We start from the raw sequence: 27,980 nt of genomic DNA, 5'->3' as shown, positions 1-27,980 counted from the left end.
TCATCGCACCCCACCTGCGAGACATCATCAACACATCCCTCGACACCACCATCTTCCCCGAGAGCTGGAAACACGCCGAACTCAGCGCCCTACTCAAGAAACCAACAGCGGACCCCACCGACCTCAAGAATTACCGCCCCATCTCGCTCCTCCCGTTTCCAGCCAAAGTCATCGAGAAGACCGTCAACAAGCAGATGGCCGCTTTCCTCGAGACGAACGGATCCCTCGACCCCTCACAGTCCGGCTTCCGAGCCAACCACAGCACCGAGACCGCCCTCATCGCCGCCACCGACGACATCCGAGCCCTGATGGACAATGGAGAAACAGCGGCCCTCATCCTCCTAGACCTCTCCGCGGCATTCGACACGGTCTGCCACCGCACCCTAGTACGGCGCCTCAGCAACGTCGGAATCCAGGACAAGGCGCTGGAGTGGATCACCTCCTTCCTCGACGGGAGAACACAGAGAGTCCGCCTACCACCGTACAAGTCAGAGGCCACCGAAGTCATCTGCGGCGTCCCCCAAGGATCATCTCTGAGCCCCACCCTCTTCAACGTCTACATGAGCCCCCTCGCGGCCATCGTACGCAAACACAACCTCAGCATAATCTCCTACGCCGACGACACCCAGCTGATCCTCTCCCTGACCAACGACCCCGCCGCCGCCAGAGCCAACCTGCACGAAGGGATGAAAGAGGTAGCCGAGTGGATGACGACCAGCCGCCTGAAACTGAACTCAGACAAGACGGAGGTCCTCATCCTGGGCTCCTCTCCCTCCGCCTGGGACGACTCCTGGTGGCCTCCCGCCCTGGGCACCGCACCCAAACCGACAGACCATGCACGCAACCTGGGCTTCATCCTGGACTCCTCCCTCTCCATGACCAGGCAAGTCAACAACGTCTCCTCGGCATGCTTCAACATCCTACGCATGCTACGGAAGATCTTCTGGTGGATCCCCACCGAGACCAGGAAGACCGTCACCCAGGCCCTCGTCACCAGCCGACTGGACTACGGCAACGCCCTCTACGCCGGGACCACCGCCAAGCTCCAGAAGAGACTCCAGCGGATCCAGAACGCCTCAGCCAGACTCATCCTCGACATCCCACGAACCAGCCACATCTCCGGACATCTGCGAGACCTTCACTGGCTCCCCGTCAACAAAAGAATCACCTTCCGCCTCCTCACCCACGCACACAAAGCCCTACACGACCAAGGCCCGAGCTACCTCAACAGCCGAGTCAACTTCTACGCTCCCAAACGCCACCTCCGATCAGCCAACCACGCCCTCGCCGCCGTCCCCCGCATCCGAAGAGCGACTACAGGAGGAAGGTCCTTCTCCCACCTGGCCGCCAAGACCTGGAACTCCCTCCCGACCGACCTGCGCCTGACCCAAGACCACCTCTCCTTCAGGAAGAAGCTGAAGACCTGGCTGTTCGAGCAGTAGCGGCTACCCCCCCCCCAGCGCCTTGAGACCCCACGGGTATGTAGCGCGCTTTATAAGTGTCACTGATTGATTGATTTCAAACTCAAATGCACGTTCTTTTTCTTACCTTTCCGAAGCATGGAGCGCAATAGCAGGCAGAGAAAGGGTGATGCAAGTGTTGAACACTGCCTGGCCTGGCAAGTTGCTGGCAGTGCCCCCCCCCCCCGCCCGCTCCTGAAAGAGGACACACACACACCGCCGCCCCGAGTACTTCACAGATCTTTAAAAGACCATGCGCTTGTTCATGAGGCTTAAATGGTTTATCACCCCTTCTAGAACCCCTGCATCGACCCTCTGACGTTTCCTGGAAAAATTACCACGTAACACAATACCAAGCCTTGTCAGCTAAAACCCCAGAGGAATCGTGGGGCATATTATCAAGAGGGTTTATCTCCGCTTTTTTGGCTTTAAAAGCCAAGAAAGCGGAGATAAAATTATCTCCCTATTACCAAGCTGTCGCTAACACCAGTTAGTGACAGCTAAAAGGAGATAGCGACCATCTTGGGCCCCGCTTTGCATGTCAGTGATATTTATCACTAATGACATGCAAAGTGGGCGTGCCAAGATGTTAGCGACTGGAAACAGTCCCTAACATCGCTATCTCCTATTACCAACTTTTGGAGATATTCGCGCTAAGCGCGAATATCTCCAAAAGCTAACACCTGATTTGAGCAGTTCTTAGCCATGTTATCCAATGGGAAGTGGATAACATGGCTAAGAGCATTTGCTCGATAATGCATGAATATCGCTGACTTTTCAGCGATATTCATGCATTGCGGCCGTTTTTTATCGCATTTGCGATAAACCTTGCTAATAGCAAGGTTTATCTGCGATAAAAATCACCGATGTGCGGCGATAATTTTTGTCTCTAAACAAGTTAGAGACAAAAATTATCGCTAGTTGTTGGTAATATGCCCCCGGGTTTTTGCTTGCAGAAATCGGGAGGCGGGAGACTAGCACTGAAATCAGTAGTCTCACGCCTGAATCTGGAGGGTTGGCATGTCTGGATTCTCTACAGCTGGGGCCATAAACTACATCCACAGGGCTAGGTGATAGCCTGGGACCGGCCTGGCATCTAAAATGGCTGCCGTGCACGACAAAATTGTGGCATTGGAAAAAAGGCAAGATGGCGCAGACAATGTTTATCAATAAGGATTCATTTATAACAAAATATTTTATCGCACTGACAAATTGGCGGTCAACACTTCCTGATTTCCATCGAATCGAACGTTAACAGACGTCACGCAGCAAAAAAAAAAAAAGCTCACGCACAGCCGCTGGAAGACATGTATCAACATATATGAGCCTCCTCAGCCACCCTCAGAAAACATAAGGGATTAGGATACGTCTCCCGCACCCCCTTATACCTAGTAATTTAATTAAAACGAAGCACAAAATGGCGAATTCCTGTTTCGCTACCAGTTTGTAGCCCAGTTCGCGGCCCGTGAAGCGCTTCTACCGTGAAAAATAATTTCTTTTTTATTTTCCCCACGGGACCCTTTAATAACCCCAACAACATTCCTAGGGGGTCAAGAGGGGTATACCTTGCCCCCTTTCATTAAATTCCCCCTTCGTTTTTCACCTCTTCTTCTCTCTCAATCCTACCGAGAGATAAGATGGGGATTGTATGACGCATTATGTCGCAAGGAGTTACAGATACATCAGTATTTCTGACGTATCTGTAAGTGCAAAAGTGATGCATTGCTGGAGTGTGTCACAAAAGTGACGCAGCTCCAGCAATGCATCCTTTCACATGGGGCCAGCTTCATGAGAAAGGGCTTGCGTCAGTCATGATAACTTAATTGTATTTTAACTTTACAGAAACACACAGACACTGGATGATGTCATCAATGATGTCATCAGTGATGTCATTTGAGATGTCATCAGTGATGTCATCAGTGATGTCACTGACCATGTCATGAATGATGTAATATGTGACATCATCAGCAGTGGATTGCGGGCGCGCGAGTTATAGTGAGTCCAACTAACTATAACGTGGGAATTTCAATGGTTTTGTATGAGTAAAATTTCCAGCTAACTATAACTGGTGTTAAACCTATGGTTTTTTCAGTGAATTTCAAAGGTTTTTTAAATGCTAATTCCTAACTATAACGATTGTGAAACCTCTGGTTTTTTCACTGAATTTCAAAGGTTTTTTAAATGCTAATTCCTAACTATAACGATTGTGAAACCTATTGTTTTTTCACTGAATTTCAAAGGTTTTTTAAAAGCTAATTTCTTTCTATATCGAGTTTGTAACCTACGATTTCTTTTTTTTTATTTATTTGCTGTTTTGTGTAAGTATTAATTCTTAATAATTTTTTTTTAATAATAATATTTTTTAAATGTTTTTTTTTTTAATCATTTTTTCCTGGGGCGCTCTGGGTGCGCGCACCGGTAAGCTCTCCGGAGAGCGCACCCAGAGCACTATTTCTGCACTCGTGTAAAAAAATATGTATGAAAAGTAAATAATAACGCAAGACATTTAGTACCATACTTATAAAAGCAGTATTTTTGATTTACGAAATAAAAATGATTTTGCATTTCCGTGAAACTATCGAAACGTCACTTAGGCGCGCCGCATAAGCGCCCCCGGAAGCGCCTACGTTCGCGCCGGGTATGCGCCCCCGGAAGTGCCTACGTTCGCGCCGCGTAAGCGCCCCCGGAAGCGCTTCGGTGCGCACAGCGTAAGCGCGTCAAGTCATGTGATCTTAAAATAACTCTTTTTATTGGTTGCTAACAGTTTTTTTTACAAAGAAGGAAATCCCCACCCATTTCCTTTACTTCTTTTTTCACTTTTGTGACTGCAAGACCTGCCTTTTTGCTCTCAGTTCTTTGTTGGATATCTTGGATTATCATGGCTGCCAGACCATCCAGCAGTGAAGATGACACCAATGAATTCCTTGATGAGGAGGTTCCTCAGCCGAAAGTTAAAGAACACTTTATTTGGAAGTTTTTTTCAATTCCTGATGACCAGAAGAAGGTAAATGTTTCAAAAGTGGAGTGCAGGATCTGTCACACAGTCCTGTCACGGGGTGACCCCACTAAGAAATATTCTTTTGGGAACTCCACAATGATTCGCCATGTGGAGAGGAGGCACCCCCAGAATTTTGCCCGGGAAAGTGTCAGGGCTCTGGCACGAGAGGTTCCCTGTGAGGGGGCCTTTACATCAACCGGAGGACCAACAACATCGGTGAGGGGGCGATCGCAAGAGCTGGTTCCGAATATTCAGCCTGCTTTTAACAAAGGCGTCCTTAAATGCAGAGACTGTGATCAGCTACTTTGCTATGGGTAACAAAGTGTACTGCTCATGGTTCGAGCATTGGAGAACCATCGCTGCCGTTCCCAGCCCTACATTTGTTTTTTTTTATTGCTCCTGTTGAGCAGTTTCCATTCCCTGTTTTTGTTTTTGTTCTAAAAAAAGAAAAAGAAGAAAAAAAAAAGTTATTTTCAGAACTACCTCCAATTCTCATCTAAGAGCTATGTTCTTAAAAAAATGAAAAAGAGTAAGTAAAGTGAAGTGCATTGATAAAGGAGAGGAAAATGAGTATGAAAGAACAGAAAGGTATGAGAGAAGAAAGGAAGTGAAGTAGGGGGACTGAAAGAAGGTGAGTGTTGGGAAGGAAAGTGAGGAGAAGGAGAGTGAACATGGGGAATGTGGATATTCAAAGAAAATGTAGAAAAGGAACGGGGGTGTGGAAGGGTAAGAAAAGATGTATTGCTGGAGTTGCATCATTTTTGTGACACACTCTAGCAATGCATCACTTTTGCGCTTACAGATACGTCTGAAATACTGACGTATCTGTAAGTACTTGCAACATAATGCGTCATAAATTAAATATGACGCATGAGTAGAAGACTGAAGGCCTCATTTATGAGGCCATGCGTCACTTTTACGCCACCGGTTCGTTACTTTTTGTGACGCACCAGTGCTGTCAAAAATGCACCTTATTCAGTCATATTTACAAAGTGACACATCTAGGTAGATGCGTCAATTTTTAAACCCCTGCGCCACATTATACCTACGTCAGGTGTAATATATGCAAAAGGGACATATTGACGCAAGAAAGGGTCGTAGAGGTGACGCAGTGAAATCTATGAGATTTCAGTGCGTCACTTTTAGGAGGCCGTTGTGTCAAAATCTTGGGCCTGCCTCACAGCAGGCGAAAGACTGATGCAGGCCCTTTCACATCGGACTTGCCCCATGTGAAAGGAGGCATTGCTGGAGTTGCATAATTTTTGTGACACACTCCAGCAATGCATCACTTTTGCGCTTACAAATACGTCTGAAATACTGACGTATCTGAAAGTACTTGCGACATAATGCATCATATATTAAATATGATGCATGAGTAGAAGACTGAGGGCCTCATTTATGAGGCCATGCGTCACTTTTGCGCCACCGGTACGTCACTTTTTGTGACGCACCAGTGCTGTAAAAAATGCACCTTATTCAGTCATATTTACAAAGTGACGCATCTAGGTAGATGCGTCACTTTGTAAACCCCTGCGCCACATTATACCTACGTCAGGTGTAATGTATGCAAAAGGGGCGTATTGACGTAAGAAAGGGTCGTAGAGGTGACACAGTGAAATCTATGAGATTTCACTGCGTCACTTTTAGGACGCCGTTGTGTCAAAATCTTGGGCCTGCCTCACAGCAGGCATAAGACTGATGCAGGCCCTTTCACATATGACTTTCCCCATGTGAAAGGATGCTTTGCTGGAGTTGCATTATTTTTGTGACACACTCCAGCAATGCATCACTTTTGCGCTTACAGATACGTCTGAAATACTGAAGTATCTGTAAGTACTTGCAACATAATGCGTCATATATTAAATATGACGCATGAGTAGAAGACTGAAGGCCTCATTTATGAGGCCATGCGTCACTTTTACGCCATCGGTACATCATTTTTTGTGACGCACCAGTGCTGTAAAAAATGCACCTTACTGAGTCATATTTACAAAGTGACGCATCTAGGTAGATGCGTCACTTTGTAAACCCCTGCGCCACATTATACCTACGTCAGGTGTAATGTATACAAAAGGGGTGTATTGACGCAAGAAAGGGTCATAGAGGTCACGCAGTGAAATATAAGAGATATCACTGCGTCACTTTTATGACGCTGTTGCGTCCAAATCTTGCGCCTGTATCACAGCAGGCGTAAGCCTGATGCAGGCCCTTTCACATGGGCCTGGCCCCATGTGAAAGGATGCATTGCTGGAGTTGCATCACTTTTTTGACACACTCCAGCAATGCATCACTTTCCTCTAAACACTTTCTCTATTTTTTTTACACTCTTTTTCCCCGTGGTGCACTCAGGGTGCGCGTACCGGAGAGCGTACCGGGGAGCGTCGCCAGCGCTCACCCCACGAAAATTTTAAAAAAAAAGTTTTTTAGCCCTTCATGGTCCTTCTAGGCCCCCCTCAGAAAACCTAGGGTGTCAGGGGGTGTCTACTCTGCCCCCTTTTAATTATATCCCCCTTTCTTTTTTCACCTCTTGTGTCTCGATTCTACCGAGACACAAGATGGCGGACTCTCCGGACTGTTTAGAATGTTGACAGACACCCGACAGCCAATCAGCTTTTGCTCGCGCACTCCCGTAGCGCGCCGGGTGCGCTCCCCGGTACACGCACCGGGGAGCGCCGGCAGCGCGCCTATAGATATATATGTGTTTTTGAACTTAATTTTCATAAAAACCACTGGAGCAATTTTCCCAAACATAGCAAAGGCACATCTGCGTACCAGTCCCTACAATTTTGCCAAGTTTGGCGTAATTCCGTTCAGCGCTTCGGGCTGTAGACTTGTCAGACTGTCCTATGGAAATTAACATGGAGAAAACACGTTTTGGGACCTTCTTTTTTCTCAGCCCCCACTTCACGAATCCCCCCGAAACTTTCAGGGAAGGAGCGTAGCGCAGCGAGACCATTTTAAGGAAAATTACAGGCAGATCCCTCAATCGGCGCGAAAGTTATTCCCAATAGAATGTTCGGAATTTCCTATGGTAGCCAATCCTAACTACAACTACCTACTGGCGACCGCCAGTAGGTAATATGAGAAAATATACATATGTAATGAATGTAAATATTAAAATACCTATTTAATTTTAAAACAACATTTTACACTACATTAACTATAACAGTAGGGAAAATGTTGGTTAGCGTAGAGGATAAAATTACTATTCCCACTGCAGGGAATGCAACAGTAGGGAAAGTGTTGGATAGCGGAGTGGAATAATTTACTATTCCCACTCCAGGGAGTGCAACAGTTGGGAATGTGTTGGATAGCGGAGAGAAATAATTTACTATTCACACTCCAGCAAGTGCAACAGTACAACAGTAAGGAAAGTGTTGGATAGCAGAGGGGAAAAACTTACTATTCCTTCTCCACTGAGTGCAACAGTAGGGAAACTGTTGGATAGCGGAGGGTATAAAATTACTATTCCCACTCCAGGGAGTGCAACAGTAGGGAAAGAGTTGGATAGCGGAGGTGAATAATTTAACTATTCGCACTCCAGGGAGTGCAAGAGTTGGGAAAGTGGTGGATAGCAGGGGGATAAAATTACCATTCCCACTCCAAAGAGTGCAACAGTAGGGAAAGTGTTGAATAGCGGAGGGGATAAAATTACTATTCCCACTCCAACAACTGCAAAAGTAGGGAAAGTGTTGAATAGCGGAGTAGAATAATTTACTACTCCCACTCAATTATTAAATAATTAAACAATAAAAAAGAATGTACCTCCCCCTCTATAAATGACACCACCAATATTGTAAAACATGACACAATTAACATAATTGCTTAACAATTAATAAATTCACTAATAGGAATGAACAATCAAATAAAAACAATAAGTAATACATTAATTCACACTATTAAGACTATGAAATACCAATAAATAAATATTATATACAAATATATTACATTTGAATTGCTTCCCACACTACTCCCCTATAAATACACAACCTGCTCCTAAATAATGACACAATCTACATATTTACCAATTAATTATTGATAATTATTAAACAATTAATAATGAATTAATAATACATTATTTAACACAATTATCAATATATAATATTAAATATACAAGTATTAATACAAATTAATAATTAATTATTTATAATTACATTACTTGTCACCCTACTCCCATATAAACCCACAAGCTGCTCCTAAAAAAATAAGACAATTAACACTAATATGTAATAATTAATATCCAAATAATAACTAATTAATAACAAATTATTCAACACAATTAACAATATAAATGATTAAATACATAAATATTAATTATTAACATTATTAATTACGTAATTATAATTAAATTACTTCACACCTTACTCCCTATAAACCCACAACCTGCTCCTAAAAAATGACACAATTAACATATTTACCAATTAATACTTAATAACCAATCAATATCGAATTAATAACAAATTAATTAACACAATTAACAATATAAATTATTAAATGTAAAAATATTAATTTATTAACATGAATAATTAATTATAATTAAATTAATTCCCCCCCTATTCCCATATAAACCCACAACCTGCAATGGGAAGAACATGCAATATTTAATGCTTATAAAATGAATAACTCCCCCAAAATACCGATAAATATATTATAATTAAATAACTTCCCACCCTATTCCCCTATAAACCCACAACCCGCTACAGAACTAAAATATACAAAAATGATTTAACATAAAATTAATTACTTCTAAAAATGTCAAACATACATTAGAAAAATAAACTATACTTTTAACACATATACAAAAATACAGAACACTGGAACAAATTTCGATATTACTAACTTCGATATTAACAAAAATTATATTTCTTACCTGCATTTTGATATTCTGGTCAACGATATTCTTGAAGGTTGATATTGTGTCACATCGATATTTTAAACATCGATATTATGGCATATCATATTTAAACATCAATATTATGACTATACCACTGGTAGGTGGGACTAATACTTGGATGTACGACGTTACGACGCATGGTTTTACCACGCGTACCTTTACAACGCATTTTTTACAACGCTGGAGGGGTGCGGACTTAGGAATTTTATAATTTACTATTCCAACACCAGCCTACATACAGTAGGGAAGGTGTTGGATAGTAAATTTAATTATTCTTGTCCTGTAGCGCCCTCCAGCTCAAGTCGTGGTTACGACTTGCGTTGTAAAAGACGCGTTGTAAGGGTACTGAAGAGTAAAATCCGTGTCGTAAAGGATGTTCCTCCCCTATTGAGTGGTTCTACTGCACCACTCCACCGTCTATCTCAACGTAAGAGAGAGCACACCACAAATTATACATGTAAGGTACGTGGGGCATCCTGACCACAATCTCCATCAGGATACAATATGTCCCTGCATGATTTGGGTATTTTCTTAATATATAATCGGGCCGTCTTCCTCTTTCTTTTCATTTATCCCAAGGAATTACTACTGAGACATATTTACACTGAATAGGAGTGAGTAATGTTGGGCACAATATACCTTACAGTTTTTACTGTGTGCACAATACTGGACCTCTTAAATCTCTTTCGTAATGGAAATACAACTAGAATTAAGGTTGGTTTTCATGCAGTCTTTGGTTAGCTTTAGCATTTTGTACCAGTTAGTGCTGGGTTTTAACTTTGACATTGTTTCCTTTCTTTACCCTTCTCTTTTGGCTTTGAATATCTACTTATTGATTATTAGGCAACATTTAGGTTTCTCAATTCAGTAAAGTCACGATTGACTGTTTGAGATTGAGTGTCACAATTGAAATAGTCATTTCTTTCTTTCCAGACTATACTGCTTAGTCTAATAATTAGTGTTAAACGCACAAGTCTGTCACTAGACCTCAGAGGTCACATGTTTACAACAGCATGGGTTTCCACAGGCTCAAGGAGTCAACGTGAGCCGATCCTTCAATAGGCCTACTGTCACAGAAGGTACCTGACATCAGATGTTATTGCTGGATACCTATTATTTCCAATTTTTGTACCCTTGTCTGTTTCTTAACCCTGAAGAAGTCGCTGCGCACAACAGTAAAGCGCAACGGAACACGTGCTGGCTAAGGCTTTCGAGATTAAACTGAAGAGATTGTTCCAGCAAAGAATCTAGTGTTTTTTTACAGTGTTATTGATATGCTATACATACTGTTAGCGTGTTCAAGGGATTGTTGTTTTATTCTACCTTCCTCAGTACATTGCTACACAATACTTGATGAGGATGACTGGGATACAGTTGCCTTTGTGCTCACTCCATCTCTGAAGACAAGATGAATCTTTGACAAAATAAATCAGTTTCATTATGCTTCTATATTAGCATAGCCTCAAATTCACCCACCACATTTACCTTTCCCCCCCATATATGTAAAATTTCACTTTTGATTCTCTTTAATGGTCACCTAGACTTTTTTTAAAGTCTGACATTACTTATTGCGCAACACCATTGATCAAATCACCACAAGGTGCCAGATTTTTGCCATCGTTAGGACCCTGCCCAACATTCCATTCTACAGAGAAGACATACTTTATTATATATTTGGTTTATTTAATTTATTTATTTATATAGTGCACCTCTCCTCCCCGAAATGATAGCCCGGAGCTAGGGCTGAAGTGCAAAATGCAGTGGTGGGGGTGGGGGGGGGGGGTTATATTGAGGTAAAAGACAGACTACTTGTCATGCTGAAAAGTTGTTAGCCTCCTTTGGAACCTCCTCCTCTTCTGAAATAGCAGTTTTTCTCCATTAAAACAATGCATGTATCCTTTTTCTCTTTGTTTGCCTCAACCTACAGACACAAAAAGTGTTCTTTGTCTACATTCGAAACATGATGGCAGCTATGCTTGACTAAATGTGCCGTTAGCCAAAGGTTGATAACTACCCTGCCAAAGCACTCTTCCATTGTCACTATTCTATGTTGTCCTCATTCTTAGTACTCCTGTGATGCACCTTCACCTTGAATTGCACTTTCACTAAATTTGTCACCGCAACCTGGTTTCCACTGCTAATCCCTTCAACTGCAACAAGCTCCATGCCTCTAGCAATTCCACAGCTACACCAAAGTTTATAGTTGTAAATAGCCTCTGATGAACCTTTGTATTGAACTCTTCTATTAGTTCCTTGAGCATTAACTCTTCTTTAAATGATCCGTCATTGCGTGTGGCAGCTATGGACCTTAATTCTACCAGGTATTCCTCCATCAGTTCTACTTGCATTTGCAACCTTTGAAAATAGTTGTGTCTTTCCTATACACCATTCACGTGCAGGTTGATTCTTTTGTCAAACATGATTACCACTGTGGCACCTTGGAGGGGTGAATGACATATTTGTCAATCACACCTTCATCACCTTTTGTTTTAGATGCTCAATTTGAGAAATTTGTTTTTTAGTTGAGTGGAGTTTGAGCCTTGGAGTTTGAGCCCTTCTCAAGCAAAAGCCGCATTCCTAGTAAGGGTGAATCTCAAAAAGTCACTAAATGAACCTGTGCTCGACCCTCCGGTATCTTGGTACCATAGCACTCAGCCTTAACTTAGAAGCACAGTGTTAAGTGATTATGCAACTATAATACACGTGAAAACACCAACACAAGAAAAATTGCACACCAATTTAGATAGATAGAGTAAAATGTAATTATTTGACATAAAACAAAAACAGTCCATTCAGTAGAACCAGAGTTATGAATTTTTAAATCTAGTGCCCAAAAGATCAAAACGTTATCCGCTGACATCTAGTCATGCGAGGCTGAAAGTTATGGCCGATCACGGTGGAGCCCTGTTCAGATACAAGAAGTGGATTGGGACTGATCTCGGATTAACTTCAGACATAGAGGAAATGTTGAAGAAAAAAGTCTGAGAAGGTAAAATTTAACAGGGCAAGGAAACCAGTGGTGTCCGAAGAGGAGGCGTCGTCATCAGGGAGCAACTGGACAAAGGTGAATCGTAGATTTCTATGTTTAGACTTTGTCACTTTTTTTTAAGTGGAAATTCTCCAGCAGGTAGAAGCTGCAGGCTGTGCCTTATGAGAGTTCCAGGAGGCCAGATACCCTTCCAGTCTTATGGCTGTTTAGGGCCTACGTTTGAGGAAACATATGTGTATTAAAAAGGAAGGTTTAGGCCTACCAAGACGGCTAATTTGCCAGGTTGAAATCGCAGTTTAAACTGCAATGACAAGCCTGTGGCATGCTTTATGGTGCTACTTAAGTAGGTTGTTCAATAAGTGCCGCAGGCCCTCTGGTAGCATTTAAAATACAGGCCCTGAGTACATGCTTTTCAATTTTACCCGGGACATATAAGTAACTTAAATGTACCAATAGGGTATAAGACAATTTTACCATGTTTTAGGGACTGAGCACAATCACTTTAGCACTGCTTAATAGAGTTTAAGGGCACAGAGACCTAAAGTGAACAAAAACAAATTCCAGCAAAACAAGAGGAGAGAAGGCAGAAAGTGTGGGGGAAGACCATGCTACGGCTGACAAATCTAAAGATTCCTTGGTAGGAAAGTGTATATGTTCCTGCCTTTGGAACCTGAACTATTTGTCCAAATCACAAAGTTGGCTTTTGCTGCAAAGCTATCACTATCATTACCTCTAGGTAAGTGTCAGACCCCTCTTTCCATAGCTCCATATTTTGGGGTGATGTTCCATGTACTGCTAGAACGGGTGCTGGCGGCACCAACTACATTGAGTATTCAAAGAAGTATCTTATAGTCTGGGAGAAATTGACTCTATTACACACTGTATTTAGGGTTTCTACATTTACCACAGGCAGTTATAAGAAGTGCCCCATAGGCCTAACAGTACTCATCAAACTGACATTATAGCAAACAGTACCAATCCTAATACATGCACATAATGTACTCCACACTTCAGTTAGGTCTTTCTACTTCCTGCATATCAGTACATAATTTAGTTTTAGAACCTTTTCTTACCTTTGGAGGCAACTTCGGCCAGTGCTAAACATATCCACACACTTCAAAATACCAATCTGCAACTTCTGCATCAAAGGTGGCAGCCACTGTTTGTACCACCATTAAGCCATACCCATGCTTCACAAGATGCCAGGTACATATGCGTAATGTGAACTGCAGCGTCACATCTACTGCATAATGCCATGATGAGTTGCATTTATCTTGCAGAAAAAATGGAGGAAGTCAATGCCTGATCTGCATGTCAGGAGAGTCTTTTCCCAGTGTCTTCTTCTTTGTTCTTTGGTTGCTGGTAGCTTCCAAATATTTTTGAAAGACTTCCTATCAAACTCATCAGCATTAGTACCAATGCAGAGTAGATCTCTGTAGAATATAGAACCAGGGAGAACGTAAGTGAATGCAACCAGTAGGTAGTATGACAAGTGGATAGCTTGGTAGGGGGCAGAAAAGCTCATCACCACTAAAACGACTTCTCAGTTAAGCAAGGACAATTGGCTACACACAGCTCCCAGGGGGAAGCAACTGCAAACCTTGTATCCTCTTTATAGATTCCTCCTCAAGTGCAAACCATATAAAGCAAGAAAACAACATATGTCCACTGTCACCTACATACACGTGTAAATATGTACACCATACAAAGATACTTTAAGTTTAGCATACTGTCTAGGTTTGACCATTCATAAATCCCTGCCATGACCTTAACCCTACATAACTAGCCTCCTGACACATATACATGTCTAATCTTGAATGGTAAGTAAAGCATTCAAGAGTGATAATTTTTCATTAAATGCAAATATACATACAATCACACTCTTTTGTGTTTCATAAAACATGTGATTGTATTTTGGTTGTTTAATACAAAAGGTTACATCACTGAGTGTAACATAGGTGCTTCTCGATGATGTCTCTTAGTCCCTTTTTCCTTAGCCCCCCACACCTAGATTTCACTTGCTGCTATGAGTATCTTGGTCTCACCGGATCTGACCAAGTGCAGGCATCCCAACATGTGAGGATTTCCATGTCTTGTGTCTTGGCTTGTGATTCTCCTGATGTGATAGTAATGCCCTGATAATCTTCCCAACTTTTCCAGATTTTTAAATGTTTGGAGGCATCCTCTGGCCTTGTATAATAGTTTATCTTGACTTATTCACCGATCATGTCTCCTGCACCATCAATTCTAGTCTTAGCGATGTCAATGTGCACTGACCCTTGTCAAGGTCTGTGGTGATATGTAGAAGGATCAACTTTGGGTTCTGAGGCACAATATATCTCAGAGCTGCCCTCAGTCCCATCTTTGCACAGCCCATACATTGTATAGTAATCCTCCCTCTTGGGATCCACAGAAAGAGAAGTTAGAGGATGCAGTCACTTCCATTTTCCATGGTTTGTGTCTTGTATGTATTTAAGCTGAATGATACGAAATTGTGTTGCGATAGCCAAATGTCGCGGTGAGGCTCACACCTCTGCCCATTCTTTATCCGTAAGACCCTAGGTTCCCATGTGAAGTGGAGTAGAGTGAATGTGTAGGGCATGTGATGTATGAGTGAGCCATTGATCTGCCATATTTTATGTTCCCCCTGTTCCGCCATGAGTAATTTTGCTTCTAGTGGATTATACTCCAAGAGGAGCTCAGGGCTCAAGATATAGGGCATCAGCACATGTCGCAGTTGTAAGTAATAGCAAAGTTGAGTAAGATGTAGGTTGCACTCGACTTGTAGGGTCTGATATGATTTATGTATTGTGTCCTCTATCACATCCCCGAAGGTGGAGATGCCTATTGTGTCCGATTTTTGGAATCTTGCCAGCTCTACCCACCGAAGTGGAGTTTGTCCTTTGAGCCTCCCTGCCCATCCTATGTCCTTCATAGAGGCCCTCCACATCTAGACCACCACCCTGGTTGCTGGTGGAACTGCAATTGAGTCCGTACCCATAGAGGAGGTTTTAATGGGGGGTCCCATTTTTTAAATGCATATGGAGTGTCCTATTGGGTGTTGTTCCACCACTCGATGACTATTACCAGTTGTGAAGATTTATAGTTGGACTAGATATCGGCTGCTGCAATGCCTCCATCAGAAAAGCTTTCCGATCAATCAACCATTTGTAAAGTGCAGCACCGTCACCCCTAGGGGTATCTGGGCACTGTCTTTAAAGCATTTATTGAGGGAGATAAAAGGGGAGCCTTGATTCCACAGGAAAGTGCGAAGCTCAGAATATATTGTGTGGAAAAAGGAATGGGGTAGGTTGTATGGGTAGTTTTGCAGTTGGTATAGAAAAGGCAGTAGGGAGCCTATTTTGTAGCTGGCTGATCGACCCATTGAGGACAGGGAAAAACCTGTCCACGTCCTAATATCTACCTTTAGTGTTGGATGTTAGTTTCCCATGCCGTGGAGGCAGCTGGGACACTGTTTACGCCTAGCTATTTGAAGCTGTGAATGACAACCTGAGATTGTATGCCCATCCCAGTCCCTCAAGGTAGGAGAAAAGTGAATAAAATGAGGACTTAGCTGGATTAAAGCAATATCCTGTCTGAGACTCTGCTCCCTCCACTCATACCTCCTTACCTGAACATCTATGCAGAGCCACAAAGCCAATGGTGCAATGGCAACGGACAACAAGAGTGGGGACATTGTGCAGCCATGTCTTGTTTTGTCACAAACTGCAAATTGTTCCAATATTTCGGACAGTGTTGCAGATCCAGTCAGTCATCTTTGTATGCAATGTAGGTAATACATTTGGCCCCAAAGTTTAGGTGACAGAGAAGGGCGAACAGGTATGGCCATTTCACTGAGTCAAGATTGTTTTCGATATCGATGAGCAGTGTTGCTGCTGGCCATTTCAGTTTGTCTGCGAAGGCTAGGGGCAGTATAGAGCTTCCTGATGTTATCTGAGCAGCTTGTTTGCGCATGAATAGCACTTGGTTGGGTTGGGTCAGTGAGGAAACTATAATGGGAAATCAATCTGCCAGTGCTTTGGCAAACTTTTTTACCTCTGTGTTTAGGAGGGGAATGGGGTGGTATGAGGAACATCTTTCCTGCGACACTTTAGTTTCAAAATCACTATGATCTCCAAGGTACACAAATTGTGGTAAACGCAACGCCTCCACTGATTCCTTCATGACCACCTCTGCATGACCATTTTAAAGATTTTTCCTGGGAACCCAGTAAGACCAGGTGATTTCTCAGAAATCTACTGGCTGTCGAGAGTTCCCCATTCATGAGATCCCCATCTAAGTTTTGCCTTTCAGCATCAGAAAGAGTCCAAAGGGTTAATCCTTCCAAAAACCAGTTGATCTGCTTTTGGGGTAGTACTTTTCTTCTTGTGTATTGGTCAGAGTAGTATCGCGCAAAGTAAGTGACAATAGCTTTGTCACTAATAATTTTTGACCTATTGACATCTAGCAGGCATGTGATGGGGCACGGTGTTGTATGTGGAAGCAGAGACAGCAAAAGAGCTTGATCGCCTTGTCTCCCCATTAATAGAGATGTGTTAGTGAAGTGAGCCATATGTTCTTCACCTCATCTAGCATTATGTGTTGTCGAGAGAGTTCGGATGTGAGTCGGTTTCATTGCAGCCTCTGTACTGAGTTGTCTAAGTAACACGTTTTCTGATCAAGAATCTGGTTCTGCAGATCAGGTGCTCCTTGTTGTTCTCTGTGCTTCTCCCTGTTGAACACCTTATAATGTCCCCTGAATGGTCACTTTAAAGGCCTTCCATAGGATGCCCAGTTAGTCTGTAGAGCTACTGTTCTGGGTAAAATAGGAGTCAATGGTCTCTCCTATGTGTTTTGTGCATGTTTTGTTTTGGTGAGGTCAGTCCCCATCTCAGGGGGGGCCACGTGGTGTCCTGTTCTAATACAAATGACTACTTGGAAGTGGTCCAAAGGTCCTCTGACCAGGATGTGTGCCGCCGTCACACTGTGCATCTGTTTTGGGCACTAGTACGTATTCTAAGGTTGAGAAGGGGGGGTAGACATTTATTAGTGTCAGGGGATCAACATACAAGTAGCGAGTGATGGCCATGTTTCTCCACCTCTGACCCCTCCATTCCTTTGTAACCATGAAGGGAAGGGTGATTTAAATCAGGATGGCTATTTCTCTTGATCCTCTTGTAAAACCAGAGTGGAAAGCCTGAGTGAGCCCAGGGTGCACCAGGAAGGGGACTTTATTGCCCAGCAAATCTGTCTCCTGGTTTAACACCACATCAGACTGTGCTCTTTTTGTGGCCCAGAGGACTGCCATTCTTTTGATTATGTAAATTATACAATTGATGCTCCAGGATATTATCTGATCTGGTCCCTCAGGCCTCCATTGGGGTCTGCTATCGGGGTGAGTATATGCCCTTGTATGGGGTGGATGTCTGTAACCAAAGGGAGTTGTTTTAGTGCCAATAACGTCAAAAATAATGATACAAATGATGACTACCCAATCCCACCACCCCTATACTTTGGCAACATGAAGTACCTGTTGCGCAACAGCCCTGTTCCTAGTGCTAATGGGCTAACCGGATTGCCATGTCTCAACTGAAGTCCAATCCAACAAATTACAACCTATGTCCGTACCCCAGTGTTAATATTCTCTTATGGCGATACTTGGGGTTCATGGAGGAAGTGTGTATGTGGCACCAGCCAGTGATGCTTTTCATTGAGCAGGTTGGCTGGAGGAGAAGGGAGAGAGTGGTCCCTTGGGCTCTGTGGTTCCCAGACTGGAACTTGTAATAGTCCCCTCTCAGTAGAAGAAAGACAATAAATCAAGGGCCCGCACTATCTGATAGGCCGGATCTTCTCTTCGCCCCATGTAGCATTACAGTACCAGTCCTTTTTGCCCCTCCATCACTTCCCCGCAGTCCACCCACTGTGGCTTGTGTGTGTTTCCAGGATGCCCAAGAGCAGTTACTGATGAGCCTCCAGTGTCTGGACCATTGTGGGGAGGTCTTGGTAGGGGCCCCAGTTAAGCAATCCATCATGATCTGGGGCAGGATTTGTGGCCACACATGGTTCTTTCATCAGAACATTGGAATACTTCCTCCGGGGGGTCGATGAAGAGGGTACATGTTTGATATTTGGCTTGAATTTGGCGAGATACAACAGGATGTAGCAGATGTTGAGAATGCACAGTTTTTTCTTGGCTTCTATGAAAGACTTTCTCTGTTGTTGTAGTACTAGGGTGGTGAAGTCCATAAATATCATTATCATATAGGATTTATACATTAAGAATTCTTGTGTGCAGTCATACTGTAGGATGGTATCTCTATCAAGTTAATGAGAGTGCAGGTTAGTAGAGGTCTGACTGGAGCTTCTAAGGTTGACCAGGGATCTATAGGCCCTTTCAATAATGATGAATGAGGACAAGGAACCAGCTTGAATTAGTGAGCAGAGCCACTGGTCTAGGAATTGTAGACCTCCATGAACCCTACTAGGTTTAGGTTATTTCTCCTGGATTTTCCCTCAGCATTCTCCTTTCTCATGGCCAGTTCTGTAGAGATGAAGGAGAATTTTGAGATCATATGTTGAATGTCCATCACCATGGTCACCCTGACCTTAGCCTCTGCTATTCTGGTCATGGATACCACCAAGCCAATCTTGGCCGCTAATATCTCCCATTACTGGTTGATGGCATGAAACATCATGGCAGTGTGGGTTGTAGTGCCATTATTCCCATCTCCAATGCCCAGTGTGGTGTTCAGGGCAGTGTCTGATGATTTTGTTGCTGGGTAGGCAAATTTGAGCAGTATGCCCTGTTTGTTTTGTTGGGGAACTTTGTATCTGGCCATGGTGAGTTTCCAGAGATTCGGAGGTCCACAAGTGGGTGCTGACCATGTGTGGAGAGGCCAGCCATCCCTTGGGTTGGTGTCTGTTGAGGCGACCAGTGGGGCGTATATGCAGGCTCCGTGTAAGGGTGAGGTGTGCGGAGCAGAGGTTCCTGGGGGGTCGGTGGAAGAGCAGACAGCAAATCATTTAGGGAGGCCTTGGTCATGGAGGGATTTGTAGGCGTGAGTCAGGAACTTGAACTGGTATCTCTTATAGACTGAGAACCAGTTGAGGTCCTTCAAGTGCTGGATGATGGTTGAGAATAAGTCTTGCGGCTACATTCTGGATCATCTGGAGTCTTTGTATGAGTTCGGTGGTCGTGCTTGCATACAGTGAAATTTGTTGACATTTAGGGCTCACCATATGGTTGCACTCCAGTGTTTGGATGGCCAAAAGTGAGCAGGTAGGGCCTTCACTCTACTCCGGTGCAGCTCCACCTCTCTGCTCTGGTGAGTTGCTTAGTAGTGGACCTCTTTTTGTCACAACCCCTATGTTGCACAGCAGGGTGCCAGCTACCCAACAGGGTCCTATCAGCACTGGGCAATGTTTGCAGCATACATCAGCCACCCACTTTCAGGTTCCCTCCGGCCCTCCCTCTGTAGGCATGCCAGGACGCTGTCTTCTTGGCCTTAGTGTTATTGCTTCCTGGGGCTTGGCTCTAGGTGCCTCCAGCCATCCCCAAACTGCTCGATCCCATTACCAGCAGATGAGCAATGCTGAGGAGCAGCCGGCTGTGGGTTTTATTTTGTTAAATAGACAGGATGGTGCAGGATTGGAGATGGCTGGTTTTCAAATACTCTAGTTTCTGCCCACCATCCTAGGCAGCTAAGACACACCACCACAATGCTATCACACGCTTAGTAGCATTTGTTTCTTTTTTCCTACTCCCCCTTTATCTGTGATTGTTACTAAGAAAACTCTCTCTCTTCATCCTTCACTTTCTTCTTTCCTTAGTCACTAGTACTGAGGTTTTCTCTGTTTGTTCCTCAGGTTCCCCGGTCTGTCTGCAGTGAGAGTTGTACCCCTGGATACAGAAAGGCTGCTAGAGAGGGGGAGCCCGTGTGCTGCTTTGACTGTGTCCCATGTGCACAAGGAGAAATCAGCAATGTCACAGGTGGGCGTGGATTTTGAATGATATTATTGTCCCACAAATTATATGTTAATTATATAGGCTGCATATTTGTTTTGCCTCCTAGCAAGTGTTGGTTCTTGAATGGGGCACAGGGCACTAGGAGCAAGTGTTAAACCTGTATATGGAAAGCCCTTACATGATCTTGACTGAGAGCTGCAGTGGCTATTTCTTTGCTTGAGCCTCATGTGCGTATGTTGCAGAGGACCTCACATTGATCCCCATTATAGCTAGACTGCTAGGATAAGTGTTCTTGGCTATAGAGGCCTACCCGTGTTGTATCGGTGTCCTCTTTTAATTCATGAAAGGTTTTCATAACAGAGATACACATGGGAAGCTGGCATTACCTGCCACTGTGATCTTCTAAAGGTGCCATGGACAATGAATACCATCTGTGTCCTGTGCTTCGATTTGTCTCAATGTAGTGACAACCATCACCATGTGCTCAATGACCCACTTACCATTGTGCATCTTACATGAAATGTAATTGTAGTTTTATAAGTTTAAAGTATTTGCATGAATTCAATTATAGTTTCAACAATCTCTGTGAGTTATATACTAAGATGTTGGATGGATAGGTGGGCAGCTTTGGACACTTGGGTGCTGCACCATCACTACATTCTAATGGCAATAAACTGATGCAATGCTTTGCATCACCGTACACTGATTCGCATCGCTTTGCACAATGTGCAAACCTTAATACATAACCTCCATAGATCTCTAATTGATGTCCATAAAGTTCCCTTGGAAAGTTTGTCCTAACATTAGCTTCCTGAGACGTCCAAAGAGATGGTGGTTTGTAGGAGGATTACCTGGGTGTTCATTACTTAGAGGTCAATGGTTTAGCCGTACATTGAGCCAGCTACAGAGCTCCAACAGCAGCCCAGAGAGACTCTGCCACATTCCTCTGACTCCCAAGTGACCTGACTGCTGGCCACCAGCAGCTAGAGCACGTGCAAATGAAGTTGTAGGTTGGGGCTGTAATTATATTTTAGGAAGTTTGGCATAATATTTAGGCTTCTCCAGAATTTCGGGATATGTAATTGCCACACTGGGGTAGAAGGAGTTTTCCAAACCGGTACAACAGCAACTTAGAGTGGCTTGAACACACGCCAATGATGTTGTGGTTGGTCATAAGTAGGGCTTCCGGTTTTATGGTATTTATTTTTTTGACATTTCTGTCTGTATTTATCCATATTTGTTTTGTGCTCATTTTATCTGTATTTATCCATATTTACTTTCGGTTTAGTTAAAAAACAAAGCTTAAACTGGTATATTTCCACATTTATTTAACGTATAAATAAGCACTCACGCCTGAATGCCTGCCGAGTTTCAGTGATATGAACAACTGCAGAACATAAATCAATGCCCTTATATGAGACTATGCCAAGTTCTTTTTAACCATGTGTATATCTACTGTTGTTTAAGCATCTTTACTAAACCTTATTTATTTTTTAAGTCCCTCACCTACTAATCCACACAGCTATTGGCCTGGCAGTCATGGTGGAGAGTATTGAGAATCACTCAAAAACCAACTCAATTTCTGTTTTTATTCACATTTAAAAATAAATACAGACAAGGAAATAGAGGGTATACTAGCAAGAACCTCGTTAAAATTATGGCCGTTTTAGGGGCAGGAAACTGCCGCTAAAATGGCGATAATGGACTTGCTAATATGCGTGATAGAATTCCAAAAGAAGCCCAGGTTAGATGTCCTGCATATTTAACCTGGGCTTCTATTGGAATTCTTTAACACATATTAGCAAGCCCATTATTGCCATTTTAGCTGCATTTTCCTGCCGCTAAAACGGCGATAATTTTAATGAGGTTCTTGCTTATATATCCCTAAATGTTTTTTGTCAGTAAAAACAGAAAACAGGGAGCCTTAGTCCTAGACTTATCTTCAGACCTTTCACTTAGGACTAAGGCCTGAAGATAAGTCTAAGTGAGAGACCGGCTGTAAACTTGGTACAGAATTTGTGAGAATCAAATTCTTCAATATGCCAAGATGATGGAGAATGACTTTTCCCACTTCATTTATGCTACGTAAAATCAAATGCAAGCCTGCCCCATGTAAGAAAAAATCCAAATTTACTCCACTGATTCCTTTACAAAATTACACTTTTTTGTTTTAATTGTGATCTGATTCTTGCCCCATCTTGAATTATTTTTCAAATATTACCTTTATATTTCTTCTGCGAAGAAGAAAATATCAATTTTTCATTCAAATGGAAGACACATTATTTGTTCAAATGACCATAAAATGAAGTGACTGCATCAAATATAGGTAGAGATTGGTGAACGGGGATGAGGCTGTGTTGCTGATGAGGTGGAGCTTCTCAGCCTGTGGCACGTGACCCATCGGGGAAAGACCATGCCTCTAGCAGTAATTGCTCCGGCAGGAGAGAATGGTGGCTTTTTGAATGCAACACACCAAAACTAGTCCAGCAGAGAGAGTAACTCCACTCAGTGGACTCCCCAGTTAGACCCCCTGGCTCACAGCAAGCATGCATAAGTCCAACAAAATGGATCTGGAATCTGTAAAGCAGTAGTGTTACTAACTTCTTGCGCATGTCAGGCAGCTGCTGATGGGCAAAGGAGCTCCACAGAAGACACACAAGCCTGGAACTGTGAATGCTACCACGTGACTGAAGTATGAGTACTCCCCAACATAGGCCACCTATACTCAGCAATTGGAAGCCATTCCCGAGGGGTCAAATTGTGAATGTGCTGAGCTGGCCAATCTTTTGGAGATAATATTTTGCTCTGATTTTAGTCCCAAAGATCCACACTCTCAGTGTAGAGGTTGCAAAAATGTTTCTCTCAGGTTAATACATTATTAAAAGGCTTGCTAGTATCAAGGACAATGAATGTGTATATCCTAAGAAAGAAAAATTGAATCCTATTATACCCCGATATAACAGGAATAAAATAATTTTCTACTTGCAAAATGTTTCCATGAACCATCTCTAGAGGAAGTATCCCATAACTGGGACTATGCCACTTGAAGAATATGAAAGCAATGAAGATATATGTATAGAAGCTTTTATACAAAGGGAGTACCCATCACTTAAATTAAGAACATCGAAAGAGAGAGGAAATAACATAAAACAAAACTGAACTATTAATAACCAATCAAGGTAAACAGAAAAAAAACATTATTGTAGCATAGAGATTGATAAGGAGACTCAATACCACGTCATGAAAGAAAAAATACTTCTTATCCTATGCCTAGGCATTATGATGAAGTCAATGGAATGAAACATGAATCTTTGAAATTTGTTGAACAAAGAGAAAGAGGAAGCATTGGATTGACTACGGCAGATAGAGTCACACCTTGCATCCTTATGTACATAATGCAGAAACTAAAATGGATGTCCAGTTAAAAAAAAGGAATTTATTTGGTAAAAGGGTATAACTACAATGGCTGAAATGAAAGTACCAAATAAAGGGGAATGGAATTAAGAAAAATTAAGTACTATTGATTAATGATAAAGTGATTATTACTTGCGTGGCTATTTAATATAGCAGAATTTAGAAACAATATTTCCCACAAACAATTAGGTTAATGCATCAAATCATAGACAATGGACTCAATGAACTGATTTTTAAGTGAAAATATTATATACATGCACACGTTTTTGGGGATGAAATCCGCTGGCACCTGTTTTGAATGACATTTTTGTATTGTTATTAAATAAAAAAGAAATTGTGATTTATTTCAGAGGTGGATTGATATTTTATTACTTTTGTGCCTGACAAGTACTTTGGAGAACGTTTGTAAAATATATTGTATTGAAGACTGTAAAAATGATTGTCAATATTTATTAATTATAAGTGAGGTCCTTGAAGCCCTAACAAGCTCGGGATAGGCACTTTATATGTGATTAAAAGACTACACATTATGCCTTGCATAGAAATTGAGTTACTGGTTGGGAGGAGTGAAACCTTACTCAAGCAGCAACTATAATTTCAGTCCAGGCGAAGTCACAAGCAAACCCCAAACTAGAAAATGTTTAACCTTCTGGTGACTTGGCACAAAAGCAATCAGGCTGAACCTAGAGGAAATGTTTAAAAGTATTTATGCAGCACTTTGATCTAGCGCTCCTGTAGAAGAACTGTCTCACAAACGCTATCTATCACCTCAATACTCACCATTAATTATGAAACACTCAAACAGGCCCATAACACCAAAGAGACAATTTTTGACCAACTGAATCATGTGGTCTGATTAATAAATTCTCTCACCTAATATTTACACTATTATATACAACTGCAGTTTATCATCTTTACCATAGTTTAAAACATTTATTATTTATTAAACAGATCACTAAGGCGATTGGATCAACTGATAGTAACTAGACCATGAATAAACAAGACCAGCTTGTCTTTTCGAATCTAATTTTTATTGACTTTATTTTTCATAAAGAAAGAGCATTTACGTTTTAGAATCTTTATTTTAAAAGCAAATAAGAAAGCAGCATTTTATTAGGAAATGAATTATTAAACTGATATTTATTAAAGCAAGATCAGAAACATGAAGTATTAGCAAATAACAGTTTCCATACCCTAATTCTATTTCCCTGTCTATTTCTCACTTCACCTGAAAAGGAAAATATCATTTAAAATCTGCTGTCCTTACGTGCGCCAAAAGTCCATCAGCACGTCATTCAGGAATCGGGAAGCAAGCTTTTTGCCCTGCTCATCATGTCAGGTTTTATACCTTTTCTCTATCTAAACTCTCTACATTCTACATTCTTTCAACAAAATCCAGACTTTTCATTGGCTGAGCCATGTCAGTCCACCGTTAGGTCATCTTCGAAATTTGACCAAGACTGGGCTTTTACATAAGCCCTATTGTTCATTCAATTTCACGTTTCTCCGTTTCCTCAGAAATGTTACATTTTTCGAGCTCAGAACATTACTTCCTAAACTTGGCAGACACATCTTCTTCCTGTTCTTGGGCCTTCTCTCCATGAGCACATTTTATTCAAGCAAAAGTCTTTTCTTTTTATTAATAATGTTTGTGCAGCAAAAATCTCCATTACGTAAATGCAAGGCTCCACTATGGACAAGTTTCACGTCTGTATCTCTGTCAGCCATATTTTCCCAAGCCACTTTTCAGGCCTCACTTTGGAAACTATTATTAAACAAACACAAGACATCAATTAATTAAAGAATTGATACCCATTCTGTTACCCGCCCCCCTTCTAATAATTAACCAGGTCAATTATGTTACCTAGCAGAAACAAAGTCAGGCAGCTTTTATAATTACTATTCCTCCAGGAACTGGCGAACTCCATGAGCTTTTGTCACAAAAGAACATAACATAAGCACATATAATAAGCACATGCCATTAGTTAAACAGCCGCATTTAATACTGACAAAGACAATAGACAAGGTTAGTTTATTATTTTCTTTTTTGCATTTGCAACATAAAGCACATTAGTTAATCCCATACGTAATGTTTTCAATTTTAAACTAAGTTGATTAATACTTTCACCACATGCTTATTAGTCAACTTATATATTATGGGAGGTTAACTTCACAGGTTAGAACAACATTTTGCTCTTCACCCTGCTCCATCAAGTCCCTCATCTGGTAATTTCAAAATCACCAAACAATACCCAAAAAATTATACATTTTTAACCCTTGAACATGTTTTGGACTTTCTTGATATTAGTATTTCTAAACCTTAGACTCATCTGTTTTTCTGCATGTTTCATATTGTGCTCTCCGAAACTCTTCTAATTCTATTTTCTTTCTCCTTTCTGAGTTTGTAAATTCTTTTCTGTTCTATTAAGTGTTTTCTTCTCTTGTGTATCATGCAACTAATTTTAAACAAAAGTGTTATTATAGCTATAACTATTAAAGGAAAAACTATTTTACCTATAATTGAACTACCAATCTCTTGAAACCAGCGTTTAATTGTTGCAAATCTTTTAGCCAAGCGCTTTGAAAAACTTTCATCTTCTATGGGTACTATCTCACTATGTAACTCAGTAATGTTTTTTATATACATCTCTATATTCTGACTCTTATCAGGAATATATGTGCAGCAATGTTGAACATGCAATATCCCACAGACTCCACCCTCTTTAGCTAGCAGAATGTCTACTGCAAGACGATTCTGCATTACCATGGATCTCATTTCAACAAGTTCTGGGTCAACTAATTGGAATCCACCTGCAGTATCTGTTGGCAATCTATCAATTATTGTGGACATCTTTCTAATTTGGTTTGCATTCAGGGTTATTCCTACCATAGGTATTAACGCACCAAATATGTCTCCCAAAATTTCTGAAAAGCTTTCTCTTCTAAATCTACTCAGGTGATTACCAATTTCAAATGAACCCTTTGCATTTCTATCTACATGAAAATTTTTGGGAAAAACGAAACCTACAAAACATGTCCCGTACCAGTGGTCAGGAAGACTGTAATAAGCTTTATCCCCACAAATGAAATAAATAAATGGAAAAATTGGATCTTTACCTCCTTTAATCCCCAACCCCCTACAATACGATAGGTATCTTCACATTGACTTGCACCAACAAAGTAATTTTCAAATTGGGTATTATCTCTCCTTATACAAAGTTTTCCACTAACAGGTTTATCTATGTGAATTGCGACATTTACATTTCCACCATTTAACTTTTCATCTTCCAACTGCCAAAATTTAGACTTTGTCTGTTTCGTCATCTCATTTCGCTTATAAATTGCCCTCCTCTCTTCCACCACATTTAAAAATGTTTTCTCTTCTGTTCTCAATTTACATGTTAGATTATTCTTAAAAGCATTCTCATAAGTAAGTTCACTAGTCACTAAGAAAAATTCCCTCATCTGTTTAGCATCCTTCACTTTATTCAAGCTTTTTACAATTTTTAAATTTGCAAAAATCTCATCAAAGTCAGAATAATAATATTCGAGACGTCCAGTTTAATAAAACAAACTAGCTATTACACTACATGTCACACCGTAAGTAAGAGGAAGCATATTATATGTCACAGAAGTTGGTAATTTCATACATACATAACAATCTTTTGCATTCATCACCTTAACGTATTCAGATAAAAGTCTTGAAAAAGTATTTCTAGAAAAATCTCCCACAGATCTAAATTGATGAATCTCTGGTTTATGTACAATGACCTTATTAGGGTCATCAATTTTGTCATGATTGACCACAGCTTTACTAGTCATATTAGCTTTATACATCTCTTTATCTATTCCAAAAGGAAAAATGACAGCTAAAATTAACCAAAACTAAAATTATCAAAATTACACATATTAAAGACAATTTGCAACATCTTTTGAGAATTGAGCATGTCGAATTATTATTATAAGAAGGCATCTTTACTAAAAAATAAAAATTGAAAAATCACTAAATATACCCCGTATTTTTTTTTAATATCAGATAACTTTGTTTTCTAACAGCTTTTCTTCGACCTTATGTCATACATCAAATGTGTTTTTAAGCTAACACAATTTCTTCGACCTTGTGTCTCCTAACACAATTTTTTCGACCTTGTGTCACTTCAAGGAAAATCAATCATTGTCACTTTCATCGCGTAATTAATCTGACTACTACTAATTTCTATTAATGGTGGGATCACTATGTAGGACCACTCAGGTGACTT

The 27,980-nt window shown here is 41.4% G+C and overlaps 1 protein-coding gene across 1 annotated transcript in view; it reads left to right on the top strand.

Moving 5' to 3' along the window:
• The window catches only part of LOC147693331 (extracellular calcium-sensing receptor-like), a 93,147-nt gene that overhangs the window by 35,894 nt on the left and 29,273 nt on the right, over window positions 1–27,980 (top strand). Inside the window, exon 3 of the mRNA XM_086935935.1 lies at window positions 20,208–20,331. Coding sequence (XP_086792061.1) covers window positions 20,208–20,331 — 124 coding nt within the window. The remainder of the gene's footprint in view (window positions 1–20,207; window positions 20,332–27,980) is intronic.

The sequence above is a fragment of the Lissotriton vulgaris genome, chromosome 8 (genome assembly GCF_964263255.1).
Source record: "Lissotriton vulgaris chromosome 8, aLisVul1.2, whole genome shotgun sequence".
Lineage (NCBI taxonomy): Eukaryota > Metazoa > Chordata > Amphibia > Caudata > Salamandridae > Lissotriton > Lissotriton vulgaris.
The sequence above is the reverse complement of the archived record's forward strand: the minus strand, read 5'-3'. Positions and strand labels throughout refer to the sequence as shown.